Source organism: Mauremys reevesii, linkage group 1 (genome assembly GCF_016161935.1).
Source record: "Mauremys reevesii isolate NIE-2019 linkage group 1, ASM1616193v1, whole genome shotgun sequence".
NCBI classification, from domain to species: domain Eukaryota; kingdom Metazoa; phylum Chordata; order Testudines; family Geoemydidae; genus Mauremys; species Mauremys reevesii.
Genome location: NC_052623.1, coordinates 274,308,914 through 274,329,028, shown reverse-complemented (window position 1 = coordinate 274,329,028; position 20,115 = coordinate 274,308,914). Strand labels below are relative to the sequence as shown.

The 20,115-nt window shown below is 48.5% G+C and overlaps 2 protein-coding genes across 9 annotated transcripts in view; both read right to left on the bottom strand.

Annotated features, from left to right (window-relative positions):
- Positions 1-1,391: 1,391 nt before the first annotated feature.
- Positions 1,392-10,725, bottom strand: TMEM140 (transmembrane protein 140). Its single transcript, XM_039515389.1, has 4 exons — positions 10,489-10,725; positions 5,750-5,835; positions 4,789-4,893; positions 1,392-2,794 (listed from the first exon to the last, which is right to left on the bottom strand). The coding sequence occupies exon 4, from the start codon at positions 2,739-2,741 to the stop codon at positions 2,166-2,168; it is 576 nt and encodes a 191-aa protein (XP_039371323.1). The 5' UTR covers positions 2,742-2,794; positions 4,789-4,893; positions 5,750-5,835; positions 10,489-10,725; the 3' UTR covers positions 1,392-2,165.
- Positions 10,726-18,833: 8,108 nt separating this feature from the next.
- AGBL3 (AGBL carboxypeptidase 3) overlaps positions 18,834-20,115 on the bottom strand; it is a 61,773-nt gene continuing 60,491 nt past the window's right edge. For all 8 annotated transcript variants that reach the window (XM_039519342.1, XM_039519339.1, XM_039519344.1 and 5 more), the window contains one exon: positions 18,834-20,079. In XM_039519342.1, coding sequence (XP_039375276.1) covers positions 19,692-20,079 — 388 coding nt within the window. In that variant the 3' untranslated portion in view covers positions 18,834-19,691. The remainder of the gene's footprint in view (positions 20,080-20,115) is intronic.

The following is a 20,115-nucleotide window of genomic DNA, read 5'->3' as shown; positions in this document are numbered from 1 at the left end:
GGACACTGCTTATAATGACATTCCACTTCACAGCAACATTCGGTGGCTAAGTTGTGGCAAGGTTTTGATGCCTTTTGTAAACTGTTTTGATGCAATCAAGGCCTTTTTGTCGGAAAAAAGGACAAAACTACCCTGAACTGGATGATGACAAATGACTGTGTAAGCTCATGTTTCTAACTGACATCACCGCTCACCTAAACGGACTCAACCTCTGTCTCCAGGGTGCAGCAAACGGGTCGGGAGCTTTATGAAGCCTGGAAGGCATTAGTTGTAAAAGTAGCAGGTTTTTTTTCCTCAGGATATTCGAACTTTGACTTTCCGCTACTTCCAACACATGAAAGAGCTATCGACATGTTGCACTGTCAGTGTGGATGAGATTGGAATATACATGCAAGAACAGAAATCAGAATTTTCTGACAGATTTCAAGATTTCCAGCGGTTTGGCCCAATGCTTTCTTTTCTAATTAAACCTGAAAACTTCAACGAAAGTGACTTGGATTTGTCTGAATTTCAGTGGATGGGTGTTGAAGATTTTGAAGTATCAGAGGGGTAGCCGTGTTAGTCTGGTTCTGTAAAAGCAGCAAATAATCCTGTGGCACCTTATAGACTAACAGATGTTTTGCAGCATGAGCTTTCATGGGTGAATACCCACTTACTTGCATCCGACGAAGTGGGTATTCACCCACGAAAGCTCATGCTGCAAAACGTCTGTTAGTCTATAAGGTGCCACAGGATTCTTTGAGGATTTTGAAATGCAGCTCAATTAGGTAAAAAGCTCAGAATTGTGGCTATCAAAGTTTGGAGATCTACGGAGTGCACTTGAAGCTACTAGGAGAGGTCATGGGGCCTCTATTCTGACCTGCTGGACGTCCCTGCCAGTGAAATTTAACAGTTTGAAGAAAATTGCATTTGCAATGCTTTCAGCATTTGGATTCACATACCTGTGTGAACAGGTATTTTCACATATGAAATTTGTCCTCTGTCCCTCTCAGAGTCAGTTAGAAGCCTGCATGCAGATTAAAGTACCCAAATACATGCCAGACATTGGAAAACTAGGCTAGGAAAACCAAGGGCAAGAATCACACTAAACGGATAAGATCTGCATTTTAATTACATTTTTAATGAAGCATCTTAAACATTTAAAAAAAACTTTATTTACTTCACATACAATAGTTTAGTTACGTAATATAAACTTAGAGAGAGAGACTTTCTAAAAACATTAAAATGTATTACTGGCACACAAAACCTTAAAGTACAGTGAATAAATGAAGACTTTGCACACCACTTCTGAATGGCTGCCGCCCCCTGATGTATTCCATAATATTTAATGTTGTATTCAGCAAGACAGCTGACGTGCCCTTCCGGCGAAGTTTTTGCAAATAAATCTCTGACAAACTTCAGGGAATATCAAAAAAACCTGTGACTGATGTTTTTTATTCCCAAGTTTAGTGCTTTTAATTAGGTACCTTCTGCATCTTCACGTTCTGGCATGCAGTGGAAAACATGCTCCATTATCTTTAGAAAGAAATCGCAGAAGAGTGATTTTTTCAAATGTCATTTGCTTCATTTTGGTTCAGGGATTGGGTTGGAAAGGGGTGACCGGGGAAGGGAAGGGAAGAGAGGAAGGGGGGGCAGGGCCTGGGCAGAGTGAGGGTGGGGCCCAGGGCAGAGCAGGGGTGGAATATAGGCAGGGCCATGGGCTGGGGAGCTAGTGTCCCCAAGCTGCAGCTTCACCCACCGCCCATGATAGCAGATAAGAGCGGGTCGGCTCCCGCACACCCAGCGCGCACTGCAGTGCCCTTAGGCAGCGGCCGTATTCACAGAGCTGAAGGCGCCAGCGCGGCCCATTCTGTGTGAGGGAGAGGGCTCGAGGGTCTCTGCTGCCATGAGGCAGGACGGGTGGCTCGGTATCTTTGCTGCCTCATCGCTCCCTCCCCAGGCTGCGAGCCCAGGCTGCCGTCGCGCATAGGGGCACCAGTTTAATAATATTGCGTTGGGCCCCATAAATCCTAAAGACGGCCCTGTGAACTGCCTGACAAACTTAGACATAGAATAGCGTTTCGGCCCAAGGCTGTCCACAAGAGCTAGCTGACTATCAGAGGATTATAAAAACTTGATTGGTACATTCCCACAAGCTTGCACTGCGTCTTCCTCCCTCTCTGCCTTCAGACCTGCTGCTCCTCAGGGGAAGGGCTGCCCGTTTCAAGAACCTCCTTGAACCACGTGAGGTACATAGCAGCAGCAAAAAGCTGGAGCAGCAGCAGGGCCTGAGCCCCAGCTAGTGCCATGAAACCCCCACTGAGTTCAGAAATCTGAATGCAAACCCAGGCCTGGCACAGAAACAAGCCAAGGCCACCAGCCAGAAGAGCAGCCGAGAGGCCCAGCACCACAAACGTCACTTCCCAGGCCTCTCTGGTCTTTGCATATTGGGCCTGTATGATTAAAAATGGGGAGAAGCTACAGAGGACCTGGACAGTGTATACACAGAGCCTTGCCAGCACTAGCTGAAACTGGTTAACCCCCATGTCCATCAGGTCCTTGAATTCTAGGCACTGCAGCTCTCCAGCCGTCTGGTTCCACAGGCAGAAGTTGTAGAAGCCGATTCTTTTGTGGGGAAGGTTGATGATGTTCCCAGCTTCCCACATCAGGGCATAGAGCAACAAGAAAAAGGACCCTGCAGCCAGGAGGAGCATGCTCCAATACAGCTGGCACGCCCCAGTTCTCTGCTTCAACAGACCCATTCTAGTTTCCACACTAGCTCCTCAAGACCACGGTAGCGCCTCCTCGAAGAGACCTGCCATGAGACATGAATGGGGAGAGCCCTCAGTGTCAGTGTTCATGCCAGTAATCCCACTGCTACCTCCATCCCCAGGTAACATGCTGACAGAGGGAGTGGTGAAGCCCCTTCTCAATGGCTGGTCTACTAGAGGGTAACAGCTTACTAGTGCTCAGAGACTTTACAGTCAGAAGGGACCATCATGATCAAGTCTGACCTACTGCACACTGCAGGCTACAGCACTCACCCAGCCACTCTTGTAATAGACCCCTAACCTCTGGCTGAGTTACTGAAATCCTCAAATTGTAATTTAAAGACTTCAAGTTATTGCAAAGCCACCATGTACTCTAGTTTAAACCTGCAGGTGACCCCTGCCCCATGGTGCAGAGGAAGGTGAAAAAGCCCCAAGATTCTCTGCCACGTTCAGCGGCTGCTGACTGCTTATATAAGGGGCTGTTACACGCACTGTTAGTTTCCTGCATGTGGCAAATAGGGACTTTCCTTCCTCTGGGAACAAGCAAGGGAAGAAAGGAGCAAATTCTGTGAATTAACCAGGAGAACATTTAAACATTAAACTAGAAGCAAACACGATTTCCTGACCACAGCACTGGGCTGCAGGTACAAAGGTTAGAGTTCCAGCTGTCTGTGCAGTGGGGCTCCAGTTTGAAATGTGACTAGAAATACCCTGTTCTCTCCCCAATCCCACAGCCAGTTTGCTCCAGTGACAAGCCAGGAGACGGTCGTTCTACCCCCAGCCCCGCACATGCCACCTGGGATCTGCAGCTCAGCCTGTGCTCTGCCTCCCTCACATCAGTACCAGGAATGACGATTCTGCAGCGGGCGCTTGGCTGATGATGTATGAGACAGACCAGAGGCTTTGCCCCCCTCCCATAACTTGGTTGGCTGGACAGTGCTCACTGGAGGACAAACAGGGCTGTAGCAGGAGGGGCTAACACGCAGCGCTGAGACATGAGGACCCAGTCACTTGTCTGACTGTAACCCTGCTGGAGGGCTGGCAGCCTAGGGATAGAGGCTGAGGGAACTGAGGAGGCAGCACTGTTAAGCTGCCTCAGGGCATTTGCAGTTTTTCCAGTGCCCACCCCCACAGTGACGCTGCCAAGAACTGGAAGGCGTCACATCCATTTTGCCTCATCTGAAGGCCCGGCGATATGGGACCTTATGGGATGGGGGAGGGGACAAGGGATACCGGAGCACAACCTCACATTAGAAACTGACACCCATTTCACTGTGCCACAACTCCTCCTGCATTTGTGGGGGGAGGTGGGGACAACAGGAAACGAGCAGGGGAACTGTAGAGATAATCAACATGCTTCTCCAGCCACTTGTAAGAGAAGTAAAGGCAAATGGGCCAGGTTCTGACTTTTATGTACTTGTACACGCTCCCTCCCAAAATTGTCTTTCCCCAGGAACGGTCAGCCAAAGGAGGGGAGAAAATCTGGCTCCATGGAAGAAAAAGTATGGATTGTCTATACCTGTTCAACTCTTGCCTTCTTGGCCGGGTACCAAGAGGGAAAGTGAAAGTGCCTCATTGGGCAAACATGCCCACATGATCCAGTTGATACAGTGCCAATAGTTATGACCATGACACATTATTATGGCCTTAATCTGAAAACAAACACTAAAAGTTACCGTAAGTTACCCATCTGTGTGTCTAGCTTCAACCTAAAGATCTCTGTCAGGGTGGGACCTTCCAGATACAAACTCTTCTCTTCTGGCCTAGGAGTCAGTTATTAGGCCAGTTAGTTGCCAAGCTTGATAGTGTGAAAGCCTTGGTGTCATTTTCTGTAAATGCCTAGATTAGCAGCACTGTTGCTTTCAGTTCTGGTGAACAGATGAATGAGTCATGGGAAAACAAACACAAGGGGTGGGATTCCTATTGCCTGAAGTGGCAGTTAAGTGCCTACCTTTCCCTCCTGAATCCCAACAGAGGGAACTAAACGATCTGACCGTGGCCTCTAGACCCCAAGGAGACAGGTGCTGTGGGAACCAACCTGAAGGCTCTTGTTCAGCCTGACTTCTTAGCAGTCTTCACTGTCGACTTCACTCTTAGCTCCTTGGCTTTCTTTCAGCTGTATTTCTGTGGCTTGTGATTTAGGCTGAAAACCAAAATCAGATGTAAAAGGACAGTCCCCAGCAGGCCTATGCAGGGAAAGGGATCAGCAAGAACTGCTGCCTCAGCCTCTCCAGGCTGACTTGCTGGTTGTGTCTGCATGTAGGTATCAACAAGGGGCTGGGAGTGAATGGGGACCAGTCTACTCCGTGCTTGGCTTTGAGCACTTCAGAGAGAGAGAATTTGCCTCTTCAAGCATAGTTAAGGGTAAGATTATGTCACGAAAGTTACGGATTCTGTGACTTTCAGAGACCTCCATGACATTTTCTAGCCCCGGGGTGGCAGGCTGGATCTGTCAGCTGGTGGGGGCTTTGGAGCTCTGAGATGCTGTGGGAAGGTCCACCCTCAGATGTGTGGTTCTGGGAATGAGGACTTCACTGAACTCCCCTTGGATCCTGCTATTGGCTGTCACCACTGAGCCACCAGGGGCAGGTGCTGTTTCACGTCTCCCAGAGCCTGGCAGTTATCGCCTGGGGAGGGGATACACTTAAAGCCTCTAAGCCACAAGCTCAAACCATGTTTTAAGTGTATCATGGTGGGACCACTGGGCTGTGCTCAGGGCTCTGGGTGTGGCTGTAGCACAGGTGGTTCCTGGGAATCCTCAGTGCTTCCAGCCCCGTGCTGAGAGCCCAGGCCAGGGAGCCGAACTCGCGTCTCCTAGACAGTGCTCATAGCCAGTAAGCAGGTCTCTATGCTAACCAACAGGCCATAATCCATCTTTCTGCTATTTGACAAAGGCTTACACGACAGTGTAGGCGCCCCCTTCCCGCCGCCCGCCCGGCTCACCCACTCTTCGAGGGAGGGGGCCAGTTCTCTCAGCATTACCCCTACACCATCAATACCTCACTTCTGCTTCCGCAGGCTTCGCTTAGAGATCTTCTGGCGAAGCCTGAATGTGCTCCTGCGCTTGTCAGTGGGATCCAGTGCCCTGTAACAAACACAACCACACAAATAGCTCAGAAGTAGGTAAAAGCCAGACCCAGGGGACAAGGGGGGAACCACAGGGCAGGTACGTAGTTGAATAGGTTAATAGTTCCCCCTTGATTTCCACCTGGGGCACCCTGCCACCCTCCCCAAAAGACCCTGGTTTCTTGCTGCAGCCTGCCCCATCCAAAGGGGGATGAGACTGGGGGGTGGGGGTGGTCACAGCAGCAAAAAAACTACTTGGCTGACTTGGGGTTCTGGGCCTAGTTGGGGTGGGGCAGGAGCTGGGCCAGGGAGCTGGTGCCAGGCTGGCGGCCTGGAAGGGCTGGCGAGGGAGCAGGCGCCGGGCTAGAGGCCTGGGGGGGGGGGGCTGGCATGGGAGCAGGTGCCGGGCTGGAGGCCTGGGGCCAGGACTGGCGTGAGAGTGACCACAGAGGGAGCCCCCAGCATCCCCTCTGTCAGTACCGCCCTAGCCCCAATCATGTCCCCACCCAACTTCCAACAAGTGTAAAAATAAAAATCAATAGAAAAATAGAAAAAAAAATCTTAAAAATAAAAATCAATGTTAATTGTCAAATTTAGAACAAAACTGGAATTCTGCCAAACCCACCAATGATGTAAAGGCCCAAAGTCTTGCCATGGCCCCTGATTGGATACTCAGTAATACACTGGAGACAGGTCTGGCGGCAGGGGGTGGCGAACTACAATGCCCCATCTGGAACCAGCCTGAAACCCGGGTGGCTATGGGAGTGTAACAATATCAGGAAACTCTATTTAAATACCTGTTATTCTAACATGATGAACTACACAAGGTACCTCCATCAGCACTGAAATGCAGCTGGTGGGGTGGGGCTGCAGCCAGCACGCTTCAATACAGTATTGCAGGGAGAAGGCCAAGGCAGTGGAGTAAAGCCCTGCTCAACTAGGAAGAGCCCACAGGGTCTTTGATGTGCCCGCAACACAGAGAGGGTCGCGGTTTTTGAAGTCGCAGCTGAATGCCCAACCTCAGCCCCTACATTCCATGGCATTCAGTGGCCGCGGTTCACCCCAGCTGGTGCTGATGCAGGGCCCCGCTCAGGGGTCGAGGGGAGGCAGCTTGCACATTGGCTTCCAACAGCCCCAGAATTCCCAATTTGGGCCCTGGCACTGCTCCGGGAAGCCCTAAGGGCTGCTATCTGTGTGCCCCAGTCGCTGTGGCATAGCCAGGGTGAAGGCTTGCCAGCCACCTCTCCCGCCTCCAGCTGCCCCGGACGGGTGTGTGCAGAGCCAGCTCAGTGCCTGGCAGAGGCCCCCTGAACTGGGGTATTCTGGAGGGTGGGCCTTACAGCTGCACTGAAGTCCCTTTGTGACAGCAAAGGTGAACCAAAGGGGGAGAGGGCAGTTCATAAATCTCCCCAAAGTACCGCTCCTGGGAAGATGGAAGGCTGAGCTGACCCACTGGGATTTAAACCTGCATGTGATTGGTGCTGTCCTTTCTCACATAAAGGGCACATGCATTCTTCCAAGCCCAGGGAGTGTCAGCTTGGAGCCAGGGGAAAAACAAAGACAGGAAAGAACTCTGTGCACGTGCGAATGTGTGCCCTGCCCACCCGTCCGTCCATCTCCAGAGTCTGCAGTGACGCTGCCTCTCAAAATGGCTGCCTGTCCTGCAGGCAGGCAGTAGAGTTCTTAGATATTTAAAAGGTGCCCGAAACAGACACATCAATTACATTGTCAACACATGCCACCAGCAGCCGTTTTCAGGTGGGCACCATTGGGGCCTGTCATCAGGGATGAGCTCTTCCTCTGCCGCTACCATGCGGTAATTCGTCAAAAGGCTCTGTCCCTGCTAATCTATCATTCCTATATATCAGCAAGGCCATGGCCCAGCTACCTGCACCAGTATGGGGAGGGCGTGGTGGTCTTATCATTTTCTACTGCACCTGCTTGTTCCATCACTCCCCTGGTTTGAATGGAAGGTGCCCCACTTCAGAGGGGAGGATCTGAGTAAATCAGGCAGCTCTCCAAAACAAGATTGGTTGCTCAGCCCTTTCTCGGCCTGACACTGTGCCCTGGTTCTGGCTTAGACAAGGACAGCCAGAGAGAAGGTGGGAAACAGAAGGAACAGGGGAAGGAGAGAAAACAATCAGAGCAGAGGGGACATCCGAGAAGAGGAGAAAACAGAAGAAGCCTGAAGAAGATCCAAGCTACCAGAAACAGCAGCCCTGCCAGTCCCAGATGGGAGGGCCCACTCTTGGCTTCAGAACTTGGCAGAAATAACAGAATGACTAAGTCGTCTGACCCAGGGTAAGCGCTCTGCAGAACTAAACCACAATGAAAAACAAACAAGCAAAGGGGGAGGAGGAAGGGAAAAGATATCCTGTTTCCTTTGGCATTCCAGATTAATTGCCAGTCTCCTGAACATCGCTAGAGCACACCCTAAAATGCTTCCAGATTGCATGTGTCACTCTGGAAGATGGGAACTAGAACAGCTGTCCCCCTTCCCCACCATTTGAAACTGAAAAACATTCAGCAGTTCAAACTTGACCCCTTGACCTCTGTTTTCCTCTCGGGGCCCCCACCCTACTCCATTCTGACACAGCTGGAGTGTTCTTCCTCACCTACTGATCCCTGCTAGGTCTTTGCCAAACCATTTTGGGACCTGAGCAGAATTCTGGACTAAATGGTGATAACTTTTGTGACAGCCCCATCCCCAAATTACAGATCTGTAGACAACTAGAGCGGTGTCTCTCAACCTTTTCAGACTACTGTTCCCCTTTAGTCAGATTTGTCGTGTGTACCCCCAAGTTACACCTCACTTAAAAACGACTTGCTTACAAAATCAGACATAAAAATTACAAAAGTGTCACAGCCACACTATTACTGAAAAATTGCTTGACTTTCTCATTTTTACCATACAATTACAAAATAAATCAATTGGAATATAAAGTACTTACATTTCAGTGTATAGTATATAGAGCAGTATAAACAAGTCATTATATGAAATTTTAGTTGACTAAGCACTGACTACGCTAGTGCTTTTTATGTAGCCTGTTGTAAAACTAGGCGAATATCTAGATGAGTTGATGTACCCCCTGGAAGATCTCTCTGTACCCCCTGGGGTATGCACCCCCCCTGGTTGAGAACCACTGAACTAGAGTACAGCTGGTATGTTTACTGCGTGCATAGGTGTGTCTGTGGAGATAATCTGTAACAGTGGGTGTACTGGTCTGCATGTGTATGAGCAGGTGGGTTTAAGTAAATGGCATGTAGTTGATAGGGGTAGGGATGAGCTCTGCAAAAACACAGGCGAGGTCATCCCTTTCCCCCCCTCCCCCGTCCTCTTCCTCCCCCTGTGGCTGGAAACAGCTCTTGTCTCTTCCCTCCCACACAGTGCCAAGGCTCCTGCTGCCATGTTCTGGGGTGAACCCTGGCAGAAATCTGGGGGGAGGGGGAGGAACGTTCACTTTGGAAATGTAGGTGTGAGTGAGATTAGGTGCCTAAAGGATTTGGTAGGGGGGTTTCTGCATCACAGTGGAGCCTACACTGGGACTTAGGTGTCTGAACCCCAGAATTAAACCCCTTTGTGGATCTGAGCCATAATTATCACCTATAACATGAAAACTAAAAATAATGGGGGCTGGTTCTGCTCTCAGTTACTCTGTTTTTTCATGGTTATAATACTCCACTGAAATCAATGGTGTTGCTCATGAGTTGCCCCGGGGCGAGAGAAGAATCAGGCCGAGGAGATGTAAACACTAATAGGGACATTTGACTGTGTGAGAGCCTGGAAGTTAGGTCGATACAATACAAAAATGCTAATAACCAGATTTTTACTTTTTCAATCAATTCAACTGACATCCTCAAGTAGAAATCTAATCCACTGCAAAAAGAGAGAGTGGAAAGTAGTTTCAGGTGCTTCACCTACTCTCTTGAGCCCAGTTGTCTATTTCTGTGATTCTTTACAGTCACATTTTTTCCCATTTAAAATTTTTGCATTCTCTCCCCTCTTGCTGTGCAAAAATCCCATGCAAACAACAAAGGAAGCTGACTACTCTGTGAAATTGGCAGTACTCTCTGTATAAACAACAGGGGAAACTGACTATGATGAAACTAACTATACCCATAATGCTCTCAAATACACCAAGGAATCAAACTGAAAAAATAAATATATGTCTCCCGCATCTCTTTCCATTAGACTGATCTTAGGCATTCCATATATAACAGCAACAGGTATTCACCCACGAAAGCTCATGCTGCAAAACTTCTGTTAGTCTATAAGGTGCCACAGGATTCTTTGCTGCTTCTACAGAACCAGACTAACACGGCTACCCCTCTGATACTTGACACCATGCAAGGCACTGCATTTAGCCGTATGGAGTGGAAATCCATCAACCTCATGAAGAAACTTGCACACCTGTCCCTGGAAATTTCCACTGCTTGCATCCGAAGAAGTGGGTATTCACCCACGAAAGCTCATGCTGCAAAACTTCTGTTAGTCTATAAGGTGCCACAGGATTCTTTGCTGCAGCAACAGGTAAACAATTCAGACAGAAGTAGGATTTTTAAGTTGATAGGGTCCCTTTAAAAGACTCAGGAGGGAATAGACTCCTGTATTTTGCATGCACAATATAATCTCAAGGAGACATCGCTCCTAGCCCACCAATAGGGTACTTACATGAGGACCACCATTGTGCTGATTGCTGAATCCAAAAAGAAACACCAGCAAGAAGCGGCACTTGAAGTCCCGTTCAGTTGATCCTCTTTAGCACAGTTCAACAATGTTGTCTGGGATGGTGCACCGAGAGCAAACCTCGAGCCTGTGCACTGCAGCTGGTCTGAAGCTATTTACTTATGATGATAATCTTTGCCCTTGGTTATGTTTTGACTCAACAGATTTCACTTTCATTTTGACTGTTTGGGACTTCCCACACAATACTGGTTCTAGCCTAGTCACGTGAATGTTCGTAATGCCACACCCTATTGTTAACCAATTTACAAAACAAATTTAGCACGGAGCTGGAGTGCTCAGGCAGATTTGCACTTGTTTCCTCGGCTGCTACTAAAAAAGGGGGTTACTTACTGAGCGTAAAGCCAGGCTTCACTAGAAACTTTTGCCAGTAGAGCAATGTCAGTTGCAGCTGTGATGCTTTTACAGCTTTTCTATACCAGCAAAAGCCCTAGTTTAGATAGTTATACTGGCCTAAAAGTGCGTTTGCTGTGGCATCTTATTTTGCTTGGGGAACAGCTATAAGCTATACTGGCAAAAGCACTTTTGCTGGTATAAGCTGTGTTCACAGTAGGAGGGGTTTGGCCATATAGCTATGCTATACTATACTAGCTTTTCTAGTCTAGACCCTGACCTAAGTCTTCTTTTCTCACTCCCATTGACCCTCTTTTCTTCAGATCCCAACTTTCAGTATAGCTTCTGGTGGTTCTGAGTGTCCACTGCCCTTCACACACAAACACACCCGTTGTCTATGAAATTCTAGGTCTCTTAGGAACTGTCACACTGCACAGTGGTTATCTGTCAACTACTTCTCAGAAAAAGTTCCATGTGGCCAGGCAGATAACTAGTGCGGTCTGGCGGCAATGACATGAAGGAGAACAATACTTACCCCCAAAGAACTGTGCAGAGGATTAGTTATAGAATCTCTTTAAAGTGCTCTGAAGGTGTAAAAACATGTATAGATTATTTTTACCTTCAGCAGAATCAGTCAGGAGATCAGATCAGAGCCCCAGAAAAAAGCAGCAATTACACTAGCTTTTTGAATTCTGATACTTCCAGGCTTCAGGAAGTCACCCCAAACTTTGCAAAATCAGAGAGTGGTAAAAAGAGGGGGGTTTAGCTTTAGGACCGTGGGCTCATTAGTCACAGAAAAGAATATACACAGAATTGATTTGCTTCTACTGATACAGTGTAGAATGAGCATGGACTATGAAATGGAATTCTAACCTGTTCCCCATTCACACTAACAGATCATTTACACAAACAAGTGGAAGAACTAAGTGCCTTGAAGCAAAAATATTAATTCACCTTCTTGACTCAAATTTGTACACAGATTTGTTGAAGAAAGCACCCTGAGTTCACCATGGTCAGAATTCACACAGCCTAGACTGGGAGCTATGAAACAGTGACCTAAAGAAGATCTAACGGTATGTCTATGCTGGCAGAGTTACAGTGCCGGCTGTTACAGCGCTCCTCAGAGAGCACTGAAAGGAAACCCCTATTGTGTGTTCACACTGTCAGGTGCTGGTGCAATAGTGTGTTCACACTTGCAGCAGTATTCGGAGTGGTGCAATCTGGGCAGCTATCCCACAGAGCACCTCTCTCTCTTCTGCCACTAAGAGTTGTGGGCAGGAGGAGGGGGTCGTGGGCCATCCTGGGTCCTGTCCTGATGCCCTGTGATGCATTGCTTCACATCCCAGCAATGCCTGTACTTCCTTCTGCATTTAGCACCATCTTTCAATCCTTTGTGTACTGCATGCTCTGCCTCTTCAGTCTGCAGGAATGGATCCTGCACTGTTGACCAGTATGCTGCTCGCTCTGGCTAACACATCATGAGTGGCAGTAGAGTTATTCCTTAAACTACAAAGACAAGAGGAGTTTGACATTGATTTTGCCACATGTAGTAGCTCTGACACAAGATTGCTTGTGGCATTCCCGGAGGTGCTGACCACAGTGGAACGCCAGAGACCAGGGCTATTATAGGGGCACAGCACAGGGTCATAAGGATCCGGGATGCCTTGAGGCAGCAATTTGAAGCTGAAAGTCACTAATATTTGTTGCCATGCTTGGGAGTGCAGTGCTTGTAATGCTAGGAGGTGATAGTTATTGGTGCAGAAGGTGCACTATGAAGGTGTAAGAAAACTGCCTGTTGCTTTGCAGGGCTCTGTTTGCTTTCAATTAATGGAATAATCGCTTTCAAACCAAAACAATTCTTTTATTAAAAAACAACCACCAGAGGGGAGAGAGAAACAAAAACACACACATCAGCATTGTTGCGCTTCTCCAAGCTCCTGACTGCATGCATCTCTGACCTCCAAGTCATCCTCTGCCTCTGGGTCCCCCTCTGCCTCCCACTCCACATCCTCGTTGAAGATTTTCTCCCCTGGCTTGGTCCACTCTTGACTGGCATGCAAGCCACCGAAGTATCCACAGTGGCCTTCGCAGTGGAGGTGAGGTCACCATCGAGTATCATGTCCAGCTCTTTGAATAACCAGCAGCTCATGGGCGCAGCATCAGAGTGGCAGTTTGCCTCCTGTGATCTTGTGGTAGGTGTTCTGCAGCTCCTTCACTTTGACCGTGCACTGCAGTGTGTCCCAGTCATGGCCCCTTTCTGTCATGCATCATGAAATCTGTTTGTAGGTATCATAATTCCTACTGCTGGAGTGCAGCTGGGACTGGACTCCAAATGCTGATGAGGTCCAGCAGCTCGGCATTGCTCCAAGCAGGGGATGCCTAGTGCACGGAGCAGGCATGGTCACCTGGAAAGATGAGCTGAGACCACCACATGTGTCACCAAGCAAACAGGAAGGGAATTTCAAAATTCCCAAAGAAGGGGTGGGGATGATGGTTGGTCACCTGAGGGCAGGGCAGTAGAGTTCAAATCGATGACCAGAGAGGCGAGAAGAGGCATTGTGGGACACCTCCCAGAGGCAAATTGCAGCGCTGTAATCAACAAGGGTGTCTACACTGGCACCATGGTGCTGTACCGCCGGCGCAGAAAGCTGCACACCTCTCATCGGGGTGGTTTTTTTACAGCGCTGCTGTGACATTGCAGTCCATAATGTTTTATCTCTGAGGGTGACATATTACCTGTAATCAGTTTCTTAATGTATTAGGCTTAGACTTTAATGTTTTTGCTTTATTTTGCTTGGTGACTTACTTTGTTCTGTCTGTTATTACTTGAAACCACTTAAATCCTACTTTTTATACTTAATAAAATAACTTTTGTTTATTAATGAACCCAGAGTAAGTGACTAATACCTGGGGGAGCAAACAGCTGTGCATCTCTATCAGTGATATAGAGAGTGGACAATTTATGAATTTATCCTTTATAAGCTTTATACAGAGTAAAACAGATTTTTGGGGGTTTGGCTCCCACTGGGAGCTGGGTATCTGGATGCTGGAGATAGGAAACATGCTGAGCAGTTTTTAGTTTAAGTCTGCAGCTTTGCGGGTGTGGCCCAGACCTGGGTCTGTGTTGTAGCAGGCTAGCATGTCTGGCTCAACAAGGTGGGGTTCTGGAGTCCCAAGTTGGCAGGGAAAATGGCTCAGAGGTAATTCAAGCACATCAGGTGACAGTCCCAAGGGTGTCTCTGTGACCAAATTTGTCACAGCTGCAGCTGCACAGTTTCGGCGCACTAAGTGGCTTGGCAGCAGGGCCGGCTCCAGGCACCAGTGAAGAAAGCAGGTCCCTGGGGCGGCCAACAGAAAGGGGCGGCACTCCATCCTTTGTTGGGGTGGCAAGTCCGGGTCAGCGGCAGTGGCACTTCGGTGGCAGCTGAATCGGTCCACTTCAGTCTTCGGCAGCAATTCGGTGGGAGCTCAATCAGGTTTTTCTTTTTTTTTCTTTCTTCTTTTTTTTTCACAGCCTGGGGCCAGGGCCGCCCAGAGGATTCAGGGGGCCTGGGGTCTTCGGTGCCGCCGAATTGCCACCGAAGACCGGGCACTTTGGTGGTGGGTCCCGGGGCAGAAGGACCCCGCACAGCTAAATTGTCACCGAAGACACGGAGTGGAAGAAGCTCCGGGGGCCCAGGCCCCACCAGAGTTTTCTGGGGCCCCCGGAGCAAATGAAGGACCCCTCTCCAGGGGCCCAGAAAACTCTCGTGGGGGCCCCTGTGGGGCCCAGGGCAAATTACCCCACTTGCCCCCCCTTCCCCCCGGGCAGCCCTGCCTGGGGCAGCAAAAAAGCTGGAGCCGGCCCTGCTTGGCAGTGTATACACCCAGGAATTACAATGCAGAAAGCTGCTTTACTGTGCAGAAACTTGCCACTGTAGACAAGGCCTAAGAAAAAGACCAGTAACTAGAGAATGTAAAAGTGCAATAGAAGCACATATAAAACAAGTGACATGAAAGACTATTCCCTGAATAAAGGGCATATACAACAGGAGGAGGCTGGAAAAAGCACCGGGTGAGTTACTACATTGTCCTTTCTGGAGACATGAATTCCAATCCTGTTTCAAATCACAAGTGAAAATGCTGATTTGTCTCAGATGATGCTCTGGATTAAGAAAAAAAGGGGATGCTTCATGCAGTTAGGCTTGAGGTGTATAAGCAAAGCAGGTCCTGGCTCAGTGAAGGGCACAATAACCAACTGGAATCAGCAGAGGAGGTAGGTGAATTAGAAATGTTACATTTTACTTATTGTCATTGTTGGCCATAGCTTTTACTGCTTGCTTTGCTTCACTATTTGTTTTCCAAGGAGGCTGGGTTTGTGTTCCTCTGATGGAGGCAGGATTCCCCAGGTACCTTGCCCTGTAAGGTCTGAGGCCTTTTTCTGCAGCCATAGTAGGAGAGCAGCAGCCATGAGCCAAGACTCAGGAAGTCACATCCTCACATTCCTTCTAAATTATATCAAAACAATGTAATATTAGGCTGTTAAGAAGGCACCATCGCCAGATAAGCAAGGAATCTCCTAAGATGTTTAAAGAAAACTTTGTTTGATGGCCCTCTGTCTGGCAAGGAATCTCTTATCAACAGTTGGGGGTGTGAAAGCTATTTTGTTTATCTCTATGGTTTCTGTCTGCTTCTTTGATTGTTTCTGTCGCATAATTAATTCTACAAGATTTAAATCAACTAAGATGGTGGGGTATGAATTATTTCACAATATGTTAGGACTGGTCAAAAAATTATTTTCTAACATTTCAGTAAAATGATTGGTTGAAGTATAGCTAAGCAGAACTCAAGTTTCACTAGATAAACTGAGGTCCAAGAAGGAGACCAGCTGGGAAGGAAAAAGAAAGGAAAAGGGAAAAGAATAATAGGAAGGAAAGACCTGAAAGTAGAACTCACCCCCCCAAGACACAGCCCAAGAGCAGAGCTGCTAAGAATCCTCTGCATGACTGTGACATGAAGCACCAGAATCCAGATGAGACTGAACTTGCCTGGGCAACGGGGAAAATCCATTTGTGTGATCAGCATTGGTGAGCACAGCACTGTATGCTTAGCATGTGTATTTTGCTTGGTAATTGTTAATAAATAGAAGATAAGGATATTACTGTGTAAGGCTCTTTCACTGGTAAAAAGATCCTGGAAATGTACAGAGGAGTATGCCCCGAGCCCTAGGAAATGGGTAAGAGTGGGTACTTAAGTGAACCAGATTACACCCGGAGCCTTAGGAATTGGGCATGGGTGGCCCTGAGCCCTAGAAACTGAGTAAGGGCAGGTGCCTTTCGCCCAGAGCCCAGCCAGAGACCTGGGAAAGGGCGAGGGTGTGTAAATCAACCAGGTTATGCCTTGAGTCCTAGGAACTGAGTCAAGGTGGGCGCCCTAGAGTGTGCGGGTAACAGCCCCACATCCGCCACAGCTGTTGAGGCTCCTGGAGGTGGAGTGCTTCAGGGCCCGTGAGGAGTGTTTGGGTGCCAGGCCATGACCTCCTAGTAAATGTACCATCGTTTTAAACTGATACTGTAATTTGTTATCCTGGTGAGGTATTAATACTGTTTGCAACATCTGCATGCTGGACCTAACCCACTTCATGTTTTCTTTCAACTGCAGGAAAACCTGCTGGAACTGCCAGCTGGAGAGTAGCAAGTGTGAACCTTCTGTGCAAAGGCTGTACAGCTAGTCATGTCTGTAAGTCTTTATGGGATCAGGCCTTAACATTTCATACACCACTCTCACTAGTCACATGCATGGAGTGAGTGTTCAGAGGTTTGATGCGCTGTACTGAAATGAGCTATTTTGAGATCGCTACTGGCTCAGGATACAGCTGAAGCATCTAGTTACAGCATTATCCTGTTTACTTGCAATATCCTGTTGTTCAGTACACAAGAGGAGGAAGTCAACTCTGTGTTACTGTGACATTCCCAGGGCATAGGGAAGCTGTGTTTGTTGTGATATAAAGCCGAGTAAATATGAGAGGGGGTTCCTTTTGGGGCTCTCTGTTATCTGACCCCCATTTCATGTGAGCATGGATATGTTCCACAATGGTAATAGATACACATTTCTGGGACAGGGGCGTCAGGTTTGTATAATTTTTGGTGGTGCCCAGAACGGATCCAAGTCCCGCCCCATCCCCCCACCTGCCTTGTAAGCCAATATATATTTTTAAAAATAATGTAAAAATGGTCTGGAAACAGTAAGTGTTTAACGGTTTCCCTATATTGCACAACGTGGGGGTGGGCGGGGGGATGAGGGCTCTGGCTGGGGGTGAGGGCTGCAGGGTGGGGCCAGGGATTAAGGGTTCAGGAGGGGGCTCAGGGCTGGGACAGAGGGTAGGGGTGCAGGGGGGTGAGGGCTCTGGCTGGGGGTGCAGGCTCTGGGGTGGGGGCAGGGATCAGGAGTTTGGAGTGCAGGCAGGCCCCCCAATCCTCTCCTCGCTGGCAGCAGCAAGCTCCAGGGGAGCCCCCCCCACCACCTGACAGGACACTCACCCCACCACTGTCACTGCACGTGCTCCTAGGGACCCTCTCAGGTCCAAGGAGTTACACTTCCCTGGAGCAAGAAATCCTCATTCAAAAACAAGAGCAACAAGAGTTCAGAGGGAAATCAACAAACTTTCTCCCCCTCTCAACTCCGGAGAGAGATTGGGGTGGGGTGGGGGGTCAGACTTCATGCTGCATCCCGAGAGAAGCCCTGAAAGGAGCTGCTCACGTGCGGGAGGTGCAGTGAGAAGTCCTGCTGGCCACAGGGAAGCATGAGGCTACATTGCACCCAGGGAGGCAGAGGGGAAAGAAGCTGGCTCAGTGGGAGGGGGGAAGGAGGAGAAGCAGTGAAGTTGTTTGCTGCTAGGAGACAGAAAAACAGCCTGAGTTTCTCCCCGCAAAGTGGAGATGGGGAGGAGGAAGCGTGGGGGGAAGGGGTTGGAGTGCTCTGGCTACAGCCACAAAGAAGAGAAACTAGCAAAAGAAAAGAAAAGCAGAGGAGAGGAAGGGAAAGAACAAGCCCAAAGCAGGCTGAGCAGCCACCTGGGGCTCCCTGAGCTGCTGCAGTCACTCACTCACTCCTCTGAACCTTCACCCAAACACCTGAGCCTGCCACCAGCACCACTCCCTTTTGTAGCCAGCAGCGGCAGCCGCCAGCGAAGGAGCACTGCCCAGGGCACAGGCAGGGACGCTCTGGGGGAGGCACGTGGCAGCAGGTGGGGTCAGGGGATGCTCTGCGGGAGTTGTGAGGGGTGGCAGGCGGGGCTGGGGGAGAGACCCAGCCCCCAACATTGGTGGAGCTGGGCCCCTGTGCCCTGAATATTGCTGGAGCCTGGGAATCATAGACCCATGTAACTCACCGCCCATGTTCCAGGATTCATCACAAACTGCGTGAGCTCTCATGGAACCTCCCTGAAAAACTGCCCTGAAGCCAGTTTACTCAGTTGCGTGGGAATTCTCCTTGGCTGGTTGAGGATTCCCTGTGCAGAGAGGAATCCTGCTGGTGGTGTGAGCTGTGGCTGCCAGACTAGGCCCTGGAGGTTGCTGACTGTTGGTGCAGGTTAAAGTAGGCTGATCTAATCTGTGCCAGTGGACTGGCCTGGCGCTGAGCTGCCCAATGATCAGGAGGGTGCAAATGGCACCTTTACAATCTGCTCTGGAGCTATGCTGAGGCACATTGGTCACAGCTCAGGATCTGTCCCACTACTTGAAGGTTTCCTATGGTGCCTATCATTAACTGAGGCAATTAGGAATTACATGGAAATCCAGTCCTGGGGTTTCCAGGAAACTTCCTGTTCAGTTTACTGACTGTAAGAATGTCTAATAATTTCTATTTTGTGGGGAACACTGTATGTCAGTTCAAGGAATAAAACCAGAAACATGCATTGCTTCATTGCCCCATATGTTAAGCTCTTCTCATAGGGTCACATGTTCGAACAACACACCTTTATTCTAGTCACAACAAACACTAAACGCACAGCGAGGTTCTGGGATACAATGCACTCAGGTATCGACTGAGTACTGAGAAAAGCATCTCTGCACTTAGCACTTTTAGCCAACTCTACTGATGTTCTCAAACCCCAAACTAGTGTCCTTGGGATTAATCCCGGCCCATCTTGGGGAAGGAACAAATATTAAATAGGCATAAGCACAATGGATTAGCTGGACAGCAACAAAGACAGCAGTTCTAGTCACATCTACGATCCAGCACCATAGCAAGGCATGCGACAAGATGGAATTTTTTAAGGCACTTTACTTACTTTTAGCTTTTTAATTTTAGAATAAACTTCTGTTTTTTGCTTTTGCCTCACAGTGCAATAACATCCTCCTTTACTTCCCCAGACTCTCTAGCATAGGCAGTCCCTGATCTGCATTCCCTATATTCCCCCAAAGGTCCTAATCGGTGACTAGCAACCTTCAGCTGTACAAAACTGGATGGAATTCCCCTAGGAGTCCATTAGCACTGTTTCTTAAAGTGGCTGGTAGGGTCTGAACTGAGTAACACAAATCCTTCCCCTTTTTAGTTTTCCATTCTGGTCAGACATCATTTTAATGCTGAAGAAGTCAGATGATTCAGGTGTTTTTCTTATGTTTGAAATTCACTGACAAAAAATGAAAAAATTCTAAAACAAACTTAAATGCTGTGCCTTCTTTAGCTGTCACTCAGAGGTTCCGGAAAACTAGAATCTGTCTTTCAGGACAGTGTGAGGCTAAACTTCTTTGCACTGTATACACTTCTGCTGCATTTTCAGAGCACTCCTGCCAAAGGGTTTCCCCAGGACTGGAGTCCTAATCCCTCAGGGTATCTGATGTGAAGCCACTCATTTCCCAGTGTTGATGTCCTGTCTGAATGGAGCCTGGCTGGCTGTATAATTTAGCTTGTAAGGTACTGTTTTTCACAACATTTGCATCAATTTCTAAGCCTGACAGGAAATTCACCCAGTTGCGACTGGAAGGTCTTGTAAGTAGAGGCTGTGACCCAGGCTCCAGAGTTTTTCTCTTAGCCACTGCCTTGGTCTCACTATTGCACAATAATCCTTTTGTTGATGTCTTCTTCATGGCACATAGCAAAGATGCTGGATGGAATGTTTCTCTGTTGTCATGTTGGGACAGTAAAATCATTTTGCTTGATAATGTAGGCCTAGACATGTTCCCTTTCATATTTGCCAGGTCTGCTCTGTATAGAAAAACAAAACATGTCAGTCAGTGCCTT